Here is a 23,382-nt window from a genome sequence, read left to right as displayed (position 1 = left end):
TATCTATCTATCTATCTATCTATCTATCATCTATCTGTCTACTGTCTATCTATCATCCATCCATCCATCCATCCGTCTATCATAATTTCCTTCTATCATTCTAGATGTTTCACTACCTTTTTTCTTGCCTCATTTCTTCTCTTCTGCACTTTATTTGTATTTTTAGTATACTCTTGGGTTCTGTTACTAACTGAACTGTGAGACTTTAATTAAACATGTTAAAGTTCACTTTTTTTTAAAAGTTACAGTAGGCTTCTGTCATTCTTCTTTCTACGCCTTATAAGACTGCACAGATTCTAATCTGTGGAAACAAACAGTCATCCACTTCTGGAACATATTCCAGAACTTTATGGCTGTATTTACTGCATGCCAGCGTCTGTGGAAGTCTTTATTGGGCATGATGTTCTTACAGGAGAACACACAGCTCAGCTGCCAGTGAAAGGGCTTTTTAAGGGGGAATCCCTCTCAGGTGCCAGACAGCTCACTGCATTACTTTCTCACTTTATTTAGTTGACCATACTTTCTGCTAATGATATAATAAAAGGGTTTATATATTTATTAAAGTGCTTTTATAAAAATGAAGGTGGCTTTATGATGCATGACAGATAAAAGAAAGTGAAACATATAGGCCTAAGGGAAAACAAGCAGAAGGTTAGAAAGCAGCAGAGAAACAAGTACAAAGTTGACTTTCATTCAGTCTTATGTTTTATGTTTTTCCGGTTTTCTTTTTTTCCAAAACTTCACAATTGGCGTTCCTCTTCTTGAATCTTTAAAGTTTCATTTCCTCTGGTCTTTGTTCCTCCTTCAGATCTTCAAGTTCTGCTCTTCCTCTCTTTTCTGTGTTGAAGGTGTTGACTAAGTTTTTCCTCACGTAATTAGAAATTCTGCTGAAATCACAAGTGAAAATGCAGTAATACAGGGAAATCTTCATCAGTCCGTAGTAGAAACCAAAATAGAAACTATTGTGTAAATATAAAACAAGCAAGTGACTTCTAAAGAAAAATGTGTTATGCTCGATTGTATCATACAGGCATATTTATTGTGGTGTAAATGTTCTAAAAAATTGAAACAAAAAAGTAGATTATTATTAGGTTGATATTTCTACACTTCAAGCTTAAATTGAGGTTTTATATAGCCTTGGAATTTTTTTTTTTTTTTTTTATTATTATTCTTGCCTGAACTAACTTAGGCCTACAGATAGAAATTACATTTGTTTTTTCTGTAGTATTTAGCTACTTCATAGAATAATTTGTATCAATCTTTAATATAGGCCTATGTTAAACATTCAGGGGTATCCTTCCGCTAAAAGATATAGTGCCTGATTTGACAGAATGTTACTGTGCAAAAAGCTATCCGCTATGGCCTGCAGTGATTCCACTCGGTAAACGGGTGTTTCAAAGTTTCGTCGTAGATAATATCGTTGGTTTTAGTTGTATCAGAATGCAGTACCCGAACTATTGTTATTTTTGTAACACTTAACAATATGGTTTCATTAGTTAACCTTAGTTAACAACGTTAGCTCAAATGAACTATAATGAACTGCACTTCTACAGCATTTATTAATATTTTGTAAATATTACTTTCAACCTTAACTAATACATTATTAAAATCAAAAGTTGTATTTGTTAGCATTAGTTAATGCACTGTGAACTAACATGAACAAACAATTAATGAACAGCTGGATTTTCATTGTTAGTGCATGTTTGTTAATACATTAACTAATATTAACAAATTAAACCTTACTGTAAAGTGTTACCGTTATTTTTAATGCATATTGACCCAGTTACGACACAAAACAGAGTTCGCATAGGCCTATATCACTGCGCAAAATCTAAAGAATAACGTTCTATTATTTTTTACGTGTCAGCATAAGGATGAATGACGCTTAGTGAATCTGGTTCATATAACAACTTTTTCATTAATGTCTTTTTACTTAATATTTTTGTTGTATTTATGAATGAAGAGTTTGATTAAATCAATGCTTGTTCCAGCCAAAGAGGTTGCAAACGCGGCTATTAAGTTTTTAACGAGGGCCCGTCAACATATTGAAGCCTACAAATTTAAAATGGATTGCTTCAATAAGGGGTTAAAGGGTTAAGTTTCACATAAAGCTCCAGCCAACCGCCTCCTCGAGCGCTCTTCGGTGATTACCGGTGCGGGAGGGGAGGCGCGGCGCATATATTCCGCAGATCAGACGAGCTCGAGACGGCATTCAGTGCACGAGCTCCAGAGAACAAGACCAAATCTGAGCTCTTTATTCATGGATATTAACCTGGGATTGTACTTTCACTGCATGACGACCTACTTCTTGAAGATTCAGTGTTGAGCTCTTATATGAGGTGCATGGACTCGCTTATAAACTTTTGTGAAGATTTTCTCTTAGAGTTTTATTCTATAAATTGACCTAGGCAATGTAAAAGGGTTTCTGTGTTTGGATTGTTCAGGCTTGGACAGCCATGACGACCTTTTGCAAGCTAAATCACTTTTGAGATTCCTCACAGGACGTATTTGGACCAGCACCTGGAGTACCAGGACAGTTTGGATTCTCCTCTATAGACTTGAGCTGGTGCTTCGGGTCATTTAAAGGAAGATCTCTTCAAGGTATGGTTCTGGACTCTTTGCGCTCAGGAGCGGTTCTAAGGCTCCTACAGTCTTCAACTTTCTTATCGGGTGGAAAATTGACATTGGAAGGAGATGAGAACCTTATTCTGCTGCTTTCTGCTCCTCACCTCGCACCTTCTGCTGGCAACTGCTGAGGTAAAGTGCCAAGGATCTCACTAAAACAGACACTTGTTATATCCATTGCAAACTGGTGCAGGTCAGAGTTTATATAATCCATGCACCTAATATATATTGGCATATAGCTTTAAATTGAATCATTCCCACGATATCCAAAAAAAAAAAATGTTTTGCAGTATTTTCCCTAATGGGGTTAATAAATGATTTCAGTTAAATGAATCTCAGCTCCATATCATTCTTTATTTTTTATGGTATCAACTAAACAATTGTGGTTGCGGGTGAACATGTGATAAGCAGATCAGGTGTTCTCTGTAAAGCGTTTATTTTTATTAGATTCTTTGAGAGTAACTGTACAAAATGAGTGTCTGTTTAAGATCTTTATAAAACATTTACATCATACAAAAAGAATTGCATTTTGCCATTTTTATATTAATTTTTATATATGATTATTGGAATATAGATGTGCCTGTAAAAAAAAAAAAAGTAACAGGGTTGACCAGTTTCGAGGGAGTTTCTAGTTAATTTAGCCACTACTGACCTCGTGCACAAGCTGATATTTCTACAAATCTCCACTTTTCAGTAAGCAGCTGATTTTCTACACAAAATCATGGTAACAGGGTTGACTATTGAAGATCGCCCCCTACTGACAAACATAACAAAAAATCAGATGAAATTATACAAAGAGGAGACGCTTGTTCGTTATTTATTGAAGATGCTGTCATCATAACTCATTATTTTTTATGGCATTGTGCATTATTTTAATGAGGGATCATTTAGATATAGCCTATATTGTCAACCAAATTCTGAAGAAAAAATATAAATGTAAGGAGAATGTTTTTATTTTTTTTATTTCCATGTTGGCTATATAATAATGTATAAAATGCAATGCATGTTGAGATCTGATAAGAAATGCCTATTCCGAATGACTGATTTATCAACTATGAAGACTTTATTTTATGCTACCGATGCATCTTTGTCAGTCTAACGCGTAGAAACACACTTCTGTGTCGTAACAGATTAGTCCAACTCAAATGCCGCATCTGATCTCTCTTTATCCCGGCAGAAGGAGTTTGCAATCCCTCAAGATTTCATCGACAGACTGTCCCACAGCGAAATCAACAGCATCAGCGACCTCCAGCGGCTACTGGAGGTAAATTCCCCAGGTAAATTCTGCTCATTGTCTTCTCGACACCTCAGTGGACTTTGTTCAGTAGCTAATCTCCTGGGCTCGATGGCAGGGTCTATTTACAGGTGTTTGCTGTAGTTGCTGTGCTGTTTAAGTGTACAGGCACATGTCACAAAGCCGCGAAGCTGTATTTTATGAGTGGCACAAAACAATTTAAAGGTATCGTTTATACTGGCCAATGGGTGGAGAGTCATAAATAGTTCTTTGCAGATTGCTTCTGTTTTTAGAGCAACGCATATGTCCAGGTTTACGTCACGGCGAATGGGAAGCCAAGTTTTCCTATACTTAAGCTGTCCGCAAGTGGTTTCATTTGCCCGCTATAATTTCATTTACAGGCGAGTTACCGGTAATTACACACAAAAAAACCCCCAAGACAGTATAATTTGGGGTGTGAGTGTAACCAGTCTGGTTTCTGCGGTGAGACCGTAGGTGTGCGGAGGGGGAAGGGGTGGAATAATGATAACAGATCATAAATACAAGCCCTCCAGGCATTTAATGTTGGAACTGTAACAGTAAAACACATGTGAGAAATATGCTTTATGCAGGGTTGAAATCTCATGTTCTGCTACTTGTTTTCCTCCTTCTTCTGTGTCTTCTTCAGCCTCTTTTAGTTTGGATAATATTACAGTGATCACTAACAGGAGCCGTCTCTGAGTTCACTTGAGCTGGTATTTACACAGGCACTCTAATATATCAAATGGAGGGGCTCCTTTGAAGTTTGATAAGAAATATCAGCTTTTAAAATCTTTTTGGCTATTTGGGCTTTTTGGCTCCACTGTTGGTTTAAATTAGTGTGCATTGCAAGTTTTTTACATGCTATGTGGGTTAATCTCACCACACCTGTCAAGAACATGTCTGGGTCATATTTCATTCCGAAAAAAAAAGATTAATTTACTTTAAAAAAAATAATAATATATATATAGATATTATATAGATTTAATTTAATATAATTTGTTTTATTTAAGAATTTTGCATGCATTCATATCACTTTAGGAAAAAATCCCTTGGTTAAGCACAGTTGAAAAAAAAATTCTGTAATAAAAATATAATGAGAATCACCATTTAGAATATGGGAACTGTGATATCTTGAGATGCAATATGGTAACGAAAATTTGTGCTTAATTATCATGATAATAATGTCCAAAACTAGGCCTAGAGGCCAACTAGGCCAAAACTACTTTTTTTTTCTTTTGATTTTTTTGGGTGAAATGTAATGTTATATAATGATATATTAAATATGTGGTAAATATATTATTAAATTACAAATTTTAAGATAAAATTCCTTATTTGGTATAATTAAATAATTGATAAATGATTTATTAAATAATAATTACTGATTCTATCTATCTATCTATCTATCTATCTATCTATCTATCTATCTATCTATCTATCTATCTATCTATCTATCTATCTATCTATCTATCTATCTTAATTTGTATCTAAAAACGTTCAAGTTTTTAGATTTAGTACTCTAGTAATTTACATGCGACATAAATCAGGCAGTCTGACTGACACCCAAAGACTAGTAAAAGATGCCTGACGCCAGTGATGGTATATTTTCAGACCTTTTTAAAGTCAAGACTGTTCAAAGCCGTCACATGTCAGTCAAAGAGAAAGAGAAGGACTAGGAAAAGGTTGTTTTGATGTTCACTGAATTCTTAAAGTTTTCTTCTCTTAACCTTAACCACTCAGGAACCACATCCAAAATCATTATAAAACGCGTTTTGTCTGATGATCGATATTGTTGCTGAGTTGTTTTCCTGTTTTCGTTTCGTGATTAGTCTCATTTAGGAAGCAGTAGCGGGCTGTTATCCCTCAGATCAGAGCACTAACCTTATCAACTGTCCATGCGAGGAGCGAATGATGAGAGGAGGAAGGCACAGATAAGCATCTCCCGCTAATGGACGGATAATTAGAGGCCGTGAAAGCAGTGACAGTGATTTAGGGAGGAAACGGTGTCTCTCTCTCGGTGAGGTCATGGCGCGTGACCCCTCCGCTCACCTGGAACAGACTGCACTTGTTCTGTGCCTCCCAGCAGACTTTTAACTTCTCAACATCCATCTGTCCGCCTCTCCTGTCGCTAGCGCTTTCACATACACAAGAAAGCGCCACAGATGGAGGGACGCGCTTTTGTTTGATGAAAGGACAGCTGTCAATCCGTGAAGAAGGGCTAATGTTGTCCTTTGTAATTCATTCAGAGAAAGCACACAGAGAGAGAGAGTGAGAGAGAGAGAGATAGTAAGGAGCAGAGGGGTTTGATGATAGAGGCCTAGTGGTTAAAGATCTGCGCTGGTAATGCAAAGATTATAAGTTCAGAACCTGCAATTTCCACAGTTACTGGAAGAATGCTTTCATCAGCATTGAGCAGTCGCGAGGAGGGAACACAAAAGTGTCTCGCTGCTAGTAGATCGTCCCTGTAATTATTGTGCTTCAAGCTGATGTGGATGAAAATCACATGGCCAAATGATACTTGATGAAAATGTGTCAGTTTTACAAGGTTAGTGTGGAGAGAAGTTGAAGGAATAATAGAGTTATGAATTAAGTCATACTTCTGTCATCATTTAACCACACATTTGTCTTTCCAAACCTGTATGACTTACTTTTATGGAAGAGTGATGGAAAAAATAAATACATTTTATATATATATAAATATATATAAATAAATTATATATATATATATATATATATATATATATATATATATTATTTAGTAAATAAAAGATAAAAATATTATTTATCAAATTAAATTACAATAAAATTCACATTCACATACGGGTTTGAAACAACATGAAGCAACATTGTTCCATTTACTTCCTCCACAACATTTCACAAAATGTTAATTTTTGGGCGAACTATTCCTTTGAGCGTACTTGGACAGTAGTACTTTCTTCCATTCGGCCGTCTTGTGTTTTTGAGTTTGAGAGAACAAAGTTCTTGAGTTTGACATCATAACACTGAGTTTTGATCTGAACATGAGATTAGGTGTGTTGTGCAGGATCAAATGCTGAACTCTCTCTCTCTGCGGGTCAGCGCTTACTCTTTGACTGAGTCTGAAAAACAACTTAAAAACAATGGCCTTCCATTTGGTAGGAAAGATGAGACGGACTGAGACACAGAACTGAGTGGGGCTTTTGTTGACATGTCACTTGTGTTTCCTGCTTCAGGACTGTGTGTGTGGTCATGCAGTCTTTAAAGTTCAGAGAGTGTGTTTGGGTGCTTTGCTCTCTCAGCATTCCTGACGGTCCCACCCTCGTCGCTGAGAGCTGGGCGCAGTTCTTCTGCCGGTCACACATTAGTCAGTTTGATGTTTAACTGCACTGTATACTTGGCTAAACTAAACCAAGCTAAAATATAGAACAATATCAGATAACGATCAACCAGGGTTATTATAGTTTTCTGGAGTGTATATTGTTAATTTATACACTCACCTAAAGGATTATTATGAACACCTGTTCAATTTCTCATTAATGCAATTATCTAACCAATCACATGGCAGTTGCTTCAATGCATTTAGGGGTGTGGTCCTGGTCAAGACAATCTCCTGAACTCCAAACTGAATGTCAGAATGGGAAAGAAAGGTGATTTAAGCAATTTTGAGCGTGGCATGGTTATTGGTACCAGACGGGCCGGTCTGAGTATTTCACAATCTGCTCAGTTACTGGGATTTTCACGCACAACCATTTCTAGGGTTTACAAAGAATGGTGTGAAAAGGGAAAACCATCCAGTATGCAGCAGTCCTGTGGGTGAAAATGCCTTGTTGATGCTATAGGTCAGAGGAGAATGGGCCGACTGATTCAAGCTGATAGAAGAGCAACTTTGACTGAAATAACCGCTCGTTACAACCAAGGTATGCAGCAAAGCATTTGTGAAGCCACAACACGCACAACCTTGAGGCGGATGTGCTACAACAGCAGAAGACCCCACCGGGTACCACTCATCTCCACTACAAATAGGAAAAAGAGGCTACAATTTTCAAGAGCTCACCAAAATTGGACAGTGGAAGACTGGAAAAATGTTGCCTGGTCTAATGAGTCTCGATTTCTGTTGAGACATTCAGATGGTAGAGACAGAATTTGGCGTAAACAGAATGAGAACATGGATCCATAATGCCTTGTTACCACTGTGCAGGCTGGTGGTGGTGGTGTAATGGTGTGGGGGATGTTTTCTTGCCACACTTTAGGCCCCTTAGTGCCAATTGGGCATCGTTTAAATGCCACGCCCTACCTGAGCATTGTTTCTGACCATGTCCATCCCTTTATGGTCACCATGTACCCATCCTCTGATAGCTACTTCCAGCAGGATAATACACCATGTCACAAAGCTCGAATCATTTCAAATTGGTTTCTTGAACATGACAGTGAGTTCACTGTACTAAAATGGCCCCCACAGTCACCAGATCTCAACCCAATAGAGCATCTTTGGGATGTGGTGGAACGGGAACTTTGTGCCCTGGATGTGCATCCCACAAATCTCCATCAACTGCAAGATGCTATCCTATCAATATGGGCCAACATTTATAAAGAATGCTTTCAGCACCTTGTTGAATCAATGCCACGTATAATTAAGGCAGTTCTGAAGGTGAAAGAGGGTCAAACACAGTATTAGTATGGTGTTCCTAATAATCCGTTAGGTGAGTGTGTATATATATATATATATAATGACACTTTTAATCTTAATATAAATCTTAATCTCTCTCTCTCTCTCTCTCTCTCTCTCTCTCTCTCTCTCTCTCTCTCTCTCTCTCTCTCTCTCTCTCTCTCTCTCTCTCTCTCTCTCTCTCTCTCTCTCTCTCTCTCTCTCTCTCTCTATATATATATATATATATACATTTTTGTCATCCCTTATACCACAGCACCATAATTTGTTCCAACTGCTTATGACACTTTATCATAAAATGCAACTAGTGAACTGTCGTTATTTGTTTACATGTCAATCAGACGGTCACTTTTTGTTGAGTGGTTCTTCTGACAAAATATATCATATAACATATATCATATCATGAATATGCTTACTGTCCTTGAATGTCCCCTCAAAGTGCAACTAGTTTAGATCTATAGGAATAAAGGAAATTATGTCATGTTTCAGAGGACATGCTTGATGTTCAAACGATTTTGAAATCAAAATAATGATTTTCTAATTTTTTTATTTTTATGTACCAATCTCTTAATCGTTATATCACACATGATTTTAAACCTTATTATTAATGTGAACCTTTCATAAGCACAATGAAATCATTTAAACAGCACTTAATACTTAATAACTGAACTGATTTTGTGTTCAGGAGTCCCACAGTCCCGCCTCTTCTTTAAATAGGGTAAAATGGCTGTCTTACTCATTCGCACCAGTGGCAAAACCACTGAGGTTGTCAGGAGTTCAGATTTGTTCTTTGGGCTTGTCGGTGGTACATAAGACATTATAATAAACTTGGCAACCGCATTCAGAGCCAATATGACATCGTTCCTCCAGAAATCCATCGTGATGAATTTCCAATTAAGCTCGTGAATAAAGCAGCCATTGTTTGTGGAAAAATGAGTTTCTGAAGAAGGAAATTATTTCATGCTTTGGTGCCACTCACGGCAGTGCCATTTCGCCTCGAAAGGCTGCAGGGCATCTACTGGAGACTTTCAATAGCCTCATTGTGGATTGATCTTGGCTTTAAAAGGGGGGAAAAGTGATTTGTCTTTTTGGCTGAGTAACATGAAAGTTAATATGGATAACCTGTGTTTTGATGAGGTCCTGGAAATGAGGTGATCGAGGAGGTCAAACAGAAGCACCACCAGAAGAACCATCACTCATATAAGGCCGGTCCCTCAGATCTCAAGAGTCTGCAGCTGTCCCACAGACGGAAGAGGAGTGTCGGTAAGACAAACCTTCAGTTTAAGAAGTATTTCATGAATAACCTTCAGTTTAAGAAGTATTTCATGAATTAGAAGGCCTAGTTCTTGCTCTGTAATCAGATATGATCAATTCTACAGTTGCTTGGCATCCATAAACAGTTCATGAACTTCATTACTTGGCAGAACGTTTGTTGATATATGGCTTTACTATTGCCATGGTACAACTTTAGCAGGCCTTGCATGTATAGTAATTAACTAAAAACTATTAAGAACACAGCCTGGGAACAATAATCTGGCAACAAACATCCTAGGATCGTGGCAGCAAATTTTTGCATGGGAACGTGTATTACTACACATGCAAAACATTCAAAAGTTTAGATGTCATGAAGATGTTTTAATGCTTTTGATTGGTGCAATTCAAATTTTGAGCGCATAGAAAGCAGAGGATGTCAGTTTTATTCAGGAAATCATAATGATCGGAGGGCACCTCTTTATTTGATTGTACGTGAAAGTATTTTGATTGGTGGTACACAAACGTATCCGAGCCAGGAAATTCCAAACATTCAGAGTTCATGTCACAGCTCGCTGAACTGAACAGAGTTCACACTGGCACATAGAGCTCTGACATCCACTCTTCCTTCCCTTTCACATCAATCGTGGAGTGCAGCGGTGTGTGTGTGTGTGTGTGTGTGTGTGTGTGTGTGTGTGCCTTTGTGTGCCGAGATATTTCGGCCCCTCTGTACCCCCCAATCACTCAGTCAAACGCACAGAAAAACTGTTAAGGCCTCAGAATAGCTGTGTGCCATTTTTGTTACAACAGTTGCTCTGAGTCTAAACCTCTAGATCGAACACCGATCTCAGTGCTCCGGTCTTATTTTGGGTTTGGTAAATATTAAAAACCCTCTTTAATATTTGCCACTCTTGCAGTTTTAATGAGCTTTTTTTTTTAGCTGGATGGCATCAGTTACAGAGAAGCTTTGGTGGTGTTTACTTTATAAATGTATTCATTTTTGAATAATTCAGTTGATTGTATACCACTATCCATTTTTTCCACATAGAATGAATACAAATGTTAGTCTTGTATATATTATATACAAGTTATCAGTTATGTATATATATATGAACAAAATGGTAATGCCATGTAACTGATAATGTTTGAATATGAAATGTTTTATTTATTTATTTATTTTAATTAAATTGATAAGTATCTTTATTCTAGGATATTAATTTCTCCATGCATCCTCATTTCTTGTATTCAGTAGAGGAGGCGGTACCCGCCATGTGCAAGACACGGACAGTGATCTACGAGATCCCTCGCAGTCAAGTGGATCCCACCGCTGCAAACTTCCTAATATGGCCTCCGTGTGTGGAGGTGAAACGCTGTACAGGCTGCTGCAACACAGGCAACATGCGCTGTCACCCCTCCAAAAAACAGCACCGTACTGTCAAGGTAAAAGCAGTGCATCCATAGTTATATCTTACTTTACATTGTATCTTAAAGGATTAGTTTCACATTTCAAAATGAAAATTCTGTCATCATTTACTCACCCTCAAGTTGTTTCAAACCTGTATGAGTTTCTTTCTTCTGATGAACACAAATTAAGATATTTTGAAGAATGTCAGTAACCGGACAGTTGATGGACCCTATTGACTTCCATAGTATTTTTTTTTTTCAACTTGAGGGTGAGTAAATGATGACAGACTTTTCATTTTGAAGTGAACTATTCCTTTAAGCACCAAGACTCCAGGTGTGCAATAAAATATTTTATTTGTTGTTTAATTATTAGACAACTATATATTTGGTCAAACTCCAACCATCTTAGATGCAGGACAAGTGGTACAACATATCACCCATGGCAGTTTAAATATCAGGACCACACCCACTCCAAGCCACACCCCTTTTCAGTCCCACTTAAAGTCAGCATGAAACGGCAGTTGCTTTAGTCTTTTCTTCCCTATTGTGACGTATAAATGAATGAAACCGCTTCTCGCACAAGAAACATGTAGGGCGGGACTTGATTTTGTCCATGTGGAATTGGTTGGATGGTTGTGTTTTGCTATTGGTGGATCTCATGTGAGTGACAGGTTTCTCCGCCCTCACGGCAGTAAATACATCATCAGAGTAGAGCTGCAAGTTTCTTGAGCATCAAATCATCATATTAGAATGATTTCTGAATTGATCATGTGACACTGAAGACTGGAGTAATGATGCTGAAAATTCACCTTTGCCATTGCAGGAATAAATGACATTTCAAAACATAAAAATAGGAAATGCTTATTTAAAATTGTAATAATATTTTTTTTTAATTAAAAAAATATATATAATTTTAACTGTATTGAATTGCAGCCTTGGTGAGCATAAGAGACTTCTTTAAAAACATTACAAAATACTCACCAAAGTATACTCACCATGCTTTTGAATGGTGGTGAAAATGTTTTGAAACATTTATTTTTTTTATTCATAATTCACAATCTTCTTAATGGAGGTTCAGTTGATTGTATAGCTCTATCCATTTTTTTTTCCACATAAAATGAATACAGATGTTAGTCTTGTAAGTTTTTTTCCAGTACCTATAGCACAGGGATGGGTCGAGAATATATTATGTGTGTTTCTTTCCAGCTATGGCTGTTAATATTTGAGCAAATGCCCTTAAGAGATATATTTACCCTTCTCTTACTTTTTCCTTCTCATCCTAAAAAAGGAGCAGGTCTGCACAAGCTACTGCTGTTCAGAGCCGTGATATAAAAAAGACAGACTGTAAATAGGCTTCAGTGTGTGTGTGTGTGTGTGTGTGTGTGTGTGTGTGTGTGTGTGTGTGTGTGTGTGTGTGTGTGTGTGTGTGTGTGTGTGTGTGTGTGTGTGCTTTGCCACATTTCTGCTGTACTTTGGTTCATTGCAGTGATAAGCTTGTTTCAAAGGAAACACTGCTGGGTGTGGAACATAACACCAGATAATGAGTCTATCAACACTTACTGGAGTTAAACTTTACCTAGTCTGTCTGTCTGTCTGTCTTTTGTTACTTTTTTTTCTTGCTGCATGTTCTTCTCTTCTGCAATCCTTTTATCTTCATGTTTTTTCTGGCATTTAGCCCGTCTCCCTCTCTCTTTCACAGTAGTGATTGAGCTGTTATGTAAAGTGCAACAGGAGTTGATAGCTGCTCTTTCTTCTTCTTACCAACACAGCATATTCTTCTGATGGATTCTGTTCAAGTCTTTTTCCTAAAGATGCTTTAAGGCAAGTCGGTTCACTCATCAGCCGTTCTTGTCATGCTAGTACAGCTCCTGTCTGCTTGAGTTGGAACTGAAATCTCCAAACCTTTTGGCAAAGATTTTGTTTCAGTAACAGATGTCAAAACAGCCATAAAATATGACATAAATATTTCAGCTTTAGTTCAAATCAGGCTAAAACTGTCAGGTTATAGGTAGATCTTCAGCACATGCTTCAATCAAAAAGACATTTGGACCTTTTTACAAAAATCAGGACTTCCATTCTGACGAAATATTAAGTAATATGTTTCCTCCTGTTCAGTTCATATTTGTCCATTTCCTTGTTCTGTACAGTCTCTTTCACCTCATTTCCCCTCCTCTCTCTCTCTTGCTACAGTTACGCTACTAATGGTTTTCCCAGAACTGCTGTGTTGCAGTTTGCATCTATTAGCCACACACACACACACACACACACACACACACACACACACACACACACACACACACACACACACACACACACACACACACACACACACACACACACACACATCATCACACATTACTACAACAGGTGCTGCAGTGGAGTACTGGGGGAGGGGAGAGGGGCTAGAGCCCAGACAGAATATCATTTTATAGTGAGGAGACTCAGATCTATGGAAGCTTTTTTCCACCACAGAATAAAAAATAAAAAAGATAATTGCGACTTTTTATCTCAAAATTCTGATTTTTTTTTCTCACAATTGTGAGTTTACATCTATAAAGGAGCAATTGCAAGTTATAAAGTGAGAATTGCGTGTTATAAAGTCATAACTGTGAGATATAAAGTCGCAATTACGAGAACTAAACTCACAATTCTGACTTTTTTTTCTCAGAATTGAATGTTTATATCTCGCAATTTTGGCTTTATAATACGCAATTGGGAGATATAAAGTCAGAATTGCGTGATATAAAGTCAGAATTGTGAGATATAAACTTGCTATTGCGAGAAAAAAAGTCAGAATTGCAATTTTAAAAAAAGTATTTCTTGCAATTGGGAGTTTATATCGGTAACACTTTACAATATGGGTGCACTAATATGCATTAATTCATGTTTAACTAATGCACAGATAATCATGAGTTGATGTTTGATTCATGAAGAACTAAACCATTAATTAATTATTACTGCATCAGCAACTAATAAAGAGTCTATATGATTAATAGATTAAGTAAGACATGAATTGCTATTAATTCAATGTGTCATTGTGTATTAATTCCTTAATAAAATATTTTATTAACTAATAGTGTAAATGAATGTGTTAATTACCACAATTAGTCAAAGCTATGCACTTCAACTACCAGTTGTCTGCTTTAATTAATAATTAGCAAATGATTTGCAAAGGTATCATTATGTTATGACTTTACTTGTTGGGGCACATCATTATTAACTAGTCATTTAGTAATTGTAGTAATTTACACATGACTTTGTGCTAACAATGAAGTAATTAATCATGTATTAATGTGTACCTGTATTATGTGGAAGTTGAAATACAAGGCTTTGGCTCATTCTGGTAATTAACATATTAATTAACACTATTAGTTAAAAAATGAGTTATTAGGGAATTAATTCACAATTACATATTTAATTAATAACAATTCATGTATGAACTAATACATTATACAGACTCTTAATTAGTTCGTAATGTGGTAATCATTAATGAATAGCTTAGATAATCATTAGTTACACATTAATTCAGTATTATTTGTTCATTAGCTAAGCATGAATTAATGCTTATTAGTGCACCCATATTGTAAAGTGTTACCTTTATATCTTGCAATTCTCACTTCATGACACGCAATTGCGACTTTATATCACGCAATTCTGACTTTATATCTCGCAATTCTGAGATAAAAAATTGCAATTATCTTTGAAAATGTTTTATTCTGTGGTGGAAACAAGCTTCCATACTGATCAGACCTGCAGTGTGAGAGAAAGGCCATATTTAAACGCAGCAGAAAGCTGGAAGGGACATATTATGAAAAACAGGATTGATATTTGATGTAGACTAGTATGTAGACTATAGTATGTACAACTTAAAAAAGTACTGCCACAATTTCAGTGGCCCCAGAAGGATATTTTTTGAACAACAAAATATTGTTTTAGTCCCACTGAAATCAAACTTTTAAAGTTCATGCACTGTAAACACACTTACTGTCTCCACTCACAGAGTCGCCACATCACATCGCTGCTCATTTGCATGAAGTTGACCTCGGCTCAATGTTGCCTCAAATTGGCAAGGAACGAATGACTTAATTTTTCCAATTGTTTTATCGCTGAATTATATATTTTAAGATACAGTAGCAAACACAGTGGGTGATAAAAATGGTTATTAAAAACAAAATTATGACTGTTTTATGGTGATTTTAGGTCAGGAAAACAACTAAATGACATGAGTTTGAGTTAAAGATGACAGAAGTTATGTTATTTCATTGTCCTTTTAGTCTCTTCTTGGTGTGTCTTTATGTGGTTTTATGGGAGGTTTTGAGGTTTCGTATCAATCCATCTCTAAATCAGCATACCTGAACTCAAACTGAGCAAATTGGAAAACGTATCCTTATCCATCAACAATAAAAAAAGGCAGCTGTAGTTTCCTTGAAGCATGAATATCTAGATAGGCATCTGAGAGCGTTATGGGTGCTGTTTATTTTACTTTCATCGCTGGTTAATCAGACTGCTAAAGTTACTAAATCCGGCACACCGCTGTTCTTTCCTAATCAAGAGACTAAGTGAGGATATTCCTGATTTGGAATGTTTGCAAGTAAGTGCAAGAATACAGCATGTGATGTGGTTCAAAAGGTGAGTGTTTATGGGTTTGGATGAGCCGGATTTGGATCCCTCCTTCAGAGGTTGGTATGAAGGGAAATCATACATGGTTTATTCTGGCAGTGGAAGCATGAGATGTGTTCCGAGTGTTGATTTTGGGTATTAAGAGCCTCAAATGGCCCAGGTTAATGAGGATACGGCCCCCATCTATGACGCAAACGCAGAGGAAACACAAATAGTACTAATTTGAATGAACGTGGTATTAATATAGAAAATGAAAAGAGCAGAATATTCCAAAAGACCCTGTTGTATCAGAGTGGAAAGGTTTATGTATCTGACAAAGACTGAACAACATAGCTCTGTTTCCAGGGATACATTTACAGTAAGCTAATGTTAACAGTGTTTCATACATCTGTCTGTGAAGTTATGTAACAATATATAATCTATACATTGACAAAAGCATGCAGTCTTTGATTTTAAAGTCCATTTCTTTGCATTGTAAAAATTTCAGATGCAAAATCATGTTTACAGTAATGCACTTACAGTACAATGAAAGTCTATGGACATTTTAGAGGGTTTGAAAAAGATTATTGAAATACTTAAATTAATACTTCCACAAAATATGTAAATTTTACTTTTAGTGGTGGACCCTTAGGTTATGTCACCGATGCAATTTTTCTCCATGTATATATATTTTCTTTATGTAAACAGGCCATTCTGGCATATCCATGTGCATATCATGTAAATGTTGTTTACCAACTTTACATGGTCATGAATTTAAAATATAGGATATATATATATACACAATTCTCTCTCTCTCTCTCTCTCTCTCTCTCGATAATAGTGTTCTTTCCATCTTTTGCCTTTCTGCTGGTGTTTAGTGGTGGTTTTAAAGGGCTATGACAGGAAGTGCACAGATTAGATCATCTTTTCTCCTTATCTTCGTGATTGTCTGAGTGCCAGTGTGTGTGTTTTACAGCAGAGATTTCACCCATTCTTTCTGTAACTCTAGACATGCAGGTCATGAGATAAAAGTTTCCTCACACCCCCTCCCTCCCAGCATCCCTTGTTCCTGTTCAGGCCTTTCTTTGTCACTCACTCAATAAGAACGATTGCTCCCCACACCCCTCTTTCTTTTTGGGTCGCCCCACCAGTCGACTGCCTGCCATCGGACCCCCGCTCTTTCTGCAGCTCTCGGTTTCGCTTTATCCGCAGCGTTTTGTCGTCAGATTTACCCACTGACAGATGTGCAGCAAAACTGCCTGTCCCCTGGCTACGTTGTCCATTTCCCTTTGTTCTCATGCTAATTACCCATGATGCACCACTCCTGATGCCCGTTCTTTCTCTCACCCTTTCTTTATCAACCTTTCTTGCGGGGAAATCCCAATGCCAATTATCCGGACCCTGGACAATAGTCCTCACAGAGCTCAGGATCGAGTCAGAGGGGGTTGGGGTTGCTGGAGCCGGGGCCGGATCAGATGTCACACCATTAGTGCGCTGGGATTTCGCAGGGCTTTCATTGCGGCGTACAGCACAGTGGTTTATAAATAGAGCTTAGCAGGGCCTCCTGAGAAACTTGGGGCTTTTTATAAAGCACATTCGAGTATGTGGGCGAGCGCATGTGTGAAGTTCAGGCAAAGTCACTGTGGACTTCAAATCGAGATGCAAAGGCAATGACAAATTGAATTTGAATGGAAATATTGGGGCGGGGGCAGCAAAGGATGATGTGGGGACTCTTTTTTTCTTTCTTGTTATGACCCTTTCCTGAACCCCATACCCAACCCCCCAACTGGTTCTCAAGCCCCTCAGTGTCTGTCTCACCCATCATCCTCCGTCGCAGAACATTCTTGCACGCCACGGGCTGTTTTAGACTTGGCTCTGTAAATATAACCAAGCGCAAGAATGTCCAAGAGGAGGGAGAGGTGGGCAGCAGATAGAGGGAAAGAGGCATAAACCAGTAACCTGATGGACAGAGCGACCGAAACTGGCCTGTCTCACTGTCTCTCGCTCCCCACTTTCATTTTGACGTTCTGTATGTTTCTCTATAGATTTGTAGGAGTTTCCAAGTGTTGCGTCATTTGTTCCATTATGTTAAACCAATTGCACTTGCAACGGTAGACTGAGTTTTTATTTGCCCTCAGAGCGTCATGCATTTAGTGATTGAGTTTGAAGCCAGAAAAATACACACACAAATGCATACTTGAATGCTTGGCCAACCCGTTGCAAATGCTCTGTCCTGTTCTGCACACTCAATGTGTATGTGGACATATTACCTTTTATTTTTACCAAATGTCCGTTCATTTATGTCTCACTTCTTACAAATTGGCCATTGAAGAAACTCTTTGCTAAAAAGCTCTTCTTACATACAGTATATGTCAGCTTTCTTTTTAGATATGTCAGCACGTAAGCTCTCAGTAGCTCTGATGAAATTATCGTGGTGGCTTTCTCCAGTTCTGAATGTGCCAACTGGGGAGTGTGTATGAGCTGAAGCCCGGTTCAGAATACATGTAATGCGCATGTAAACGAATATGTCAGCCAGTTTGCAACGTTTAGGGCAGGGTTCCTCAAATCCAGCTCTGGAGTGCCACCGTCCCACAGAGTTTAGATCTAACCTAACATGTAGGTGAGTTTAATCAGGTTTTGGGATAAACTCTGTCGGGCAGTGGCCCTCTAGGGTTGGATTTGAGGAACCCTGGTTTGAGGTTTATATAAACAGAACTAATGTGCATTACTGTGGTAGTTCGGCCTCTTCCTAGGTCGTTCCTGGTGGAGCAAGAGAGGAGAGGAGTACCATGCCTCACCGCACTACAGAACCTCTTTAGCAACCCATAAAACCAAACTTATACCAAATTAAGTGGAATTCCCTACTAAAAAAGATTAGCTTAGAGGTGATTCACACAGAACATGATTTTGTATTTTTTTTTAAAAGGGTGTGGGAAGCTTAATGGGAAAAAACTAAACTTTTTTTAACTTGTGTGCCACGTTTTGTAAAATGGAAAACCAGCGCAGTGGAATGCAGAAACACGTTCTGTGTAAACGCCACCTTAGACCAGCACCGATTAAAAAACTATCAGAATAGGTCTAAACCTGGGGTGTTCAAACTGGTTCCTGGAGGGTCACTGTCCTGCTGAGTTTAGCTCCAACTTGCCTCAACACACCTGCCTTGAAGTTTCTAGTATACCTTGTAAGACCTTGATTAGCTGTTTCAGGTGTGTTTAATAGGGGTTGGAGCTAAACTTTGCAGGACAGTGGCCTTCCAGGAGCAGGATTGGACACCCCTAGTCTAAACATATACCAACCCACCATGAATTTAGACAGCCAAGCATTAGCAGAACAATGATAAGGAATATAGGCCTAAGCATTAAATTGGCACAACAAAAGACAAGAGTCGACCCCTGTGTAAGGCTGTGTGCTGCAGTGGGGCATTAACTATGGAATATATAACTGTTTTGGGCTTATTGCCCAGGAATTGTTCGTCATATTTTTCCACTGTTTCCGCCATTTGGCAGTGTTAGCTGAGCTAACTGGTCATGTAGTACCCTGTCAGATAAGAATCTGTGCTGCTAAAACATAAAATCTCAATACCATTGATAATTATGCATGGCAAAAGTATATACGTTTTTCGAAGTAAAAAAATCGACATACAGAGCTGACATGATAACTTGTTTTTTCTCTCTTCTTCCAGGTGGCGAAGGTAGAGTTTTCATCACGTAAGAAAGCGAAATTGAAGGAGGTTCTTGTCCGGTTAGAGGATCACCTGGAATGCGTGTGCACGTCACATCATCATCATGTGATGGAGCACGTGGAAGCAGACACAGGTATACATGTCATGCATACATACACAGAATGTTTCGCCTGATCTTTGAATGACTATTTGGCGATGAAGTGTGCACTCAGTGGCCTGTGGCATTGTGCTGTCACCACAGACAAACACACCTGTTGGTCAGTCTGCTATTTCCAAGCGTCAATGTTTGCCTGAGCTTGTGTTTTACTGTGCTGGCCAATGATGCAATTGAATGGATAAGAAAGGCAACAGGTGTGTGCGAATGCTGAAGCACGTAGACGTGTGTCTGAGGTTTCTCCTTCAGGTTCAACAAGTTTCTGCTTTCGTGTGCCGAGATAAAAGTGTTGGAAGCTCATAAGCCTCAAATATTTATGAAGTGCAATTACAGTCTGTTTTACACCTCCCCGAGGCCATAAATTCTTTCTTCCTTTATTTATTTATTTCTTTCTTTCTTACTTGCATTCTTTTTGTTTCTCCTTAACCAAACTCTGTCCATCATCTGCCTGCAATCTTCCCAAACTTGTGTTTCCAGGCCCACTCACAGTTAAAAACGGTAAAAAACGGAAACACAGAAAGCTTGCAGTGGCAGCACAGATCAACAAGGATATTCAATAAAAGGCAAACATTTCCTTACACTCTGCGGACCAAAATATCCTGCAGGTAGGACAGCTGTAGGCAGAACCGCTGCCACTTCTCAACCAATCATTGGCATGATCCAATCAGGAGAAAGAGAGAGACGTCCAATCAGAGTCATGCAACACTGAACTAGAGAGACGTTTGCACTGTTCTGTTTTCGCTTTGTTGCATGTGTCACGGGTTTGTCTGTTTGATGCAACTTATTTCATGAAATCAAATTGTGTTCACCATCTATATAATTTAGCTTTGTTCTAAAACCATGTGAGCTGCCTTGCTGTCTTTTTGCCTACTTGGGAAGCTACTTTCTAAGGCGACATCGTAACTGAAATGGAAGTGACTTCTTTTGGAAAACTTTTCATAATCAGCAACTATGCAGAAACTCGACTCCAATTTAATCCAATAGATTATCGTGTTAGCCTAGGCCATTTTTAAAACACACATTAGCAGTGAATTAAATAAAAGTACTTTGCTTTGTTTGGGATTCCTTTCTATGTGAAGGATGAAAGAAAGCGTCATATGGTTTTTGAAACCGTTTTCATAATTTTTGAAACAGCCTTATTTCAGCAGTGTCTATGATGCCTAAAACTGCTGTCTAGCTAGGCAGCTCACTAGGCTTTTTGGAAAAGAGTTTGCGTGTTTGCCTTAATTTTGAGTGTTTGTGTATGAAAATGTGTGAATTGATGGTTTGGTGAACTTGATCACAAAGATTGTGTCTTTCACATTGGTCTTTCTTTCTTAAATGTGCACAGACTGCCTTATAACCCACATTAAAATCACTGTGTGGTGGATATGTGTCACACAAACCGCATGTCTTACTACGGAAAAAATCACAGTCAAATAACTTTAAATCTGCACCAGATTCAACAAAAAAAGCAATTGCTTGATGACAGCTGTTTTGTTTTCTTTCTCTCCCTCCAGTGGACATGAGGTGAAACCACATCATATGAGCGATTGAAAGACAACAGTGGCTTCGTAAAGCTCCAGCAATACTGGGACTTAGACCTCTGAATTCTGACCCTACTGACCCCATTGCTGTTCAAAAAAAGATACTGTTTCCAGAGGAACATTGTACACAAACACAACACCAAAGGTGCTTTCTATGTACTCTGTCAAACACTGAAGACAAACAAGATTGGTATTCAGTTAATTATTAAGTGGTCAAACACTGGGCGGAACTGAAACTGAAAAGGACGATGCTTGTGTCGTCTCTCTGTTGTTTATGTACACAACTCTCGTAAAGGTCAAAGATGAGGAAAAAGTCTTTTGGAGAACACTAAGTTTGTAGAGACCATGAACTTCACATGCTTGGGTTTGGATGCAATCAAGCAGGAGTCCTCGAAGGATGAACTAACTCAGTGGACTTCAGTCATTCAAAAAGAGGAAGAACATAAGGGATGTACTGTCATATAACCTTGCTAAAGTGGAAGACGCTATTTTCTGTTATTCTCTTAGTCCTCTTGGGTCCAGAACATTCGAACTGCTATTTCCAATGTGCCTCTAGAAAGTTTTGTCCTTCCGAAAAGTTCAACTGCCTGTCCATGAACAAAGACTTACAGAAGGCAGTGTTTGCAATCATTATGCCAGAATAAAGTATTTATGTATGCGATCTCTCCTTCTCACCCTCTCCGTTTCTCAGTCCAATGTAAGAGGAGCTCATCTTCTGTGATCTGCAAGTATTAGCAGTATCGTTTTCTCAATATATCATTTCAATCTTGCTTATAATTTACAGCATATCTCAAAACTAGGTTTTTGTCCTGGAAATATGTGTCGTAGGAAGACATGTGCAAGAGATAGTTGTGGAAAGATGCTTTATTTTTGTTAAAATATATTTATAATGCTAATGTAGAATCAAGCAGGAAGTATGTTTATGTATTCAGTTATTGTGGTGTAATGATTGTATGATGGGATGAGATGACCCTTTGCTACTCAGTATCAACAGGTTGGCCATCACACATGACTGATGGCATCATTAGTCATTAGATGTTAGTTCATAATTTCCTCTTTTACTCGCCTTAACACAATAGTCAATGCTAACATACAAACATAGACAAAGGTCATTCAAATAACCTATAAACACTTACCTTAGATATGAAGCTTTGTAATAAATAAACTGATCGAAAAAAAATACAGAGTACATTTTTATCATATTCACACAAATGAGGACACCAGAAATTTCAGATCCTGTTAATTTAAATTTCTGAAGGACACACCATTCACATTGGGCCTCAAATTCCCAATTTCTGTATGAATTGTTCATTCGTATGTCTTACATTTAAATTATAATTGAATGTATATGTAGAAATGTAATTATTTTCCCCTCGATATACACAGAAATGTGCTCATTGCTTGTGAATGAAGACTGTTGGCTGTGAAAAATGTGTGTTATGTTGCCTATTGTATGGATTACACCATTAAACTGAGTGTGTTTACATGCACAAACTTAAACTGATCATTCTTAATAATAAGACAATGTGTACGATCATGTAAATACCTTAAACACTCCTTTCCCAATAGAAGAACTGAGTTTAAGAAAAACCTGATTGCCATATCTAGATTTTTGCCCAAGACTCTTGTTTTCACAACTGCATTTAAACACCTTTAACGCTCGGCTGGCGACTCATTTTGTGCTCACGTTTGTTTACATTTTGATGTCAAAAAAGGGGAAAAATCCTTTAATATCGTAAATGGGGTTTGTTGTGCATGTAAACAAACACAGTGTTTCTTGGGCAGCGAAATGTTAAATGGTGTTTAACAGAAACTTCAGTGCAATCAGCACTCTAAGAGATGAGTTTTTGCTCTGAGATCTCTGAGGGCTGTATTTATGTGGCAAAAGTGCTCAAGTAGGAGCTTTCATGTTCTTCCAGGCCGGTTGTTGACTCTGGCTTGAGTCGTGTCTTTCTGCAGGGACTCCACTGGTTCTTGTCATTTTTGACACATGCCAGACAGATGGAGCAGTCCTGGCACTGCCTCTATAACAAAGTTTGGCACTTTGTCACACTCCTGACCCCCAAGTGGCATGTCTGGCAATCTAAAGAGCACCTGGATGTCTGATTCACCGGGAGTAACACCAACAATCTATGGAGACGTTGAGGGGGTGGAGCAAAGCCTTGACTTGTTTTATTCTTGTGCCTTAATGTTTGTTTTGTATTTGTAACCGTGAGTCATGCAGCAGTCTGTCTGGTACAACCC

At 38.1% G+C, this 23,382-nt stretch overlaps 1 protein-coding gene across 2 annotated transcripts; it reads left to right on the top strand.

The window, feature by feature from the left end:
* Nucleotides 1-2,133: 2,133 nt before the first annotated feature.
* pdgfab (platelet-derived growth factor alpha polypeptide b) lies at nucleotides 2,134-22,632 on the top strand. 2 transcript variants are annotated; one of them, XM_077213615.1, is made up of 7 exons: nucleotides 2,193-2,757; nucleotides 3,803-3,902; nucleotides 9,660-9,785; nucleotides 11,023-11,213; nucleotides 19,459-19,591; nucleotides 20,090-20,217; nucleotides 21,112-22,632. In XM_077213615.1, exons 1-6 carry the CDS (start codon nucleotides 2,695-2,697, stop codon nucleotides 20,170-20,172), a joined length of 696 nt encoding a protein of 231 aa, XP_077069730.1. In that variant the 5' UTR covers nucleotides 2,193-2,694; the 3' UTR covers nucleotides 20,173-20,217; nucleotides 21,112-22,632. The 2 variants fall into 2 exon arrangements, with proteins under 2 accessions (XP_077069731.1, XP_077069730.1); XM_077213616.1 differs by lacking the exon at nucleotides 20,090-20,217 and having other exon boundaries at nucleotides 2,134-2,757.
* Nucleotides 22,633-23,382: the final 750 nt, after the last annotated feature.

This window comes from Siphateles boraxobius, unplaced genomic scaffold (genome assembly GCF_051911475.1).
Source record: "Siphateles boraxobius isolate OS27281-9 unplaced genomic scaffold, OSU_SipBor_1 66, whole genome shotgun sequence".
In the NCBI taxonomy this organism is placed as follows: Eukaryota; Metazoa; Chordata; class Actinopteri; order Cypriniformes; family Leuciscidae; genus Siphateles; species Siphateles boraxobius.
Note: the sequence above shows the minus strand (reverse complement) of the source record. Positions and strands in the feature narration are given on the sequence as shown.

Coding starts and splice junctions, on each gene's coding strand:
- pdgfab (XM_077213615.1), top strand. CDS start 2,695: ATGAGAACCTTATTCTGCTGCTTTCTGCTCCTCACCTCGCACCTTCTG. Junction 11,214..19,458: donor AACAGCACCGTACTGTCAAG/GTAAAAGCAGTG, acceptor CTCTTCTTCCAG/GTGGCGAAGGTAGAGTTTTC. Junction 19,592..20,089: donor GCACGTGGAAGCAGACACAG/GTATACATGTCA, acceptor TTGTGTTTCCAG/GCCCACTCACAGTTAAAAAC.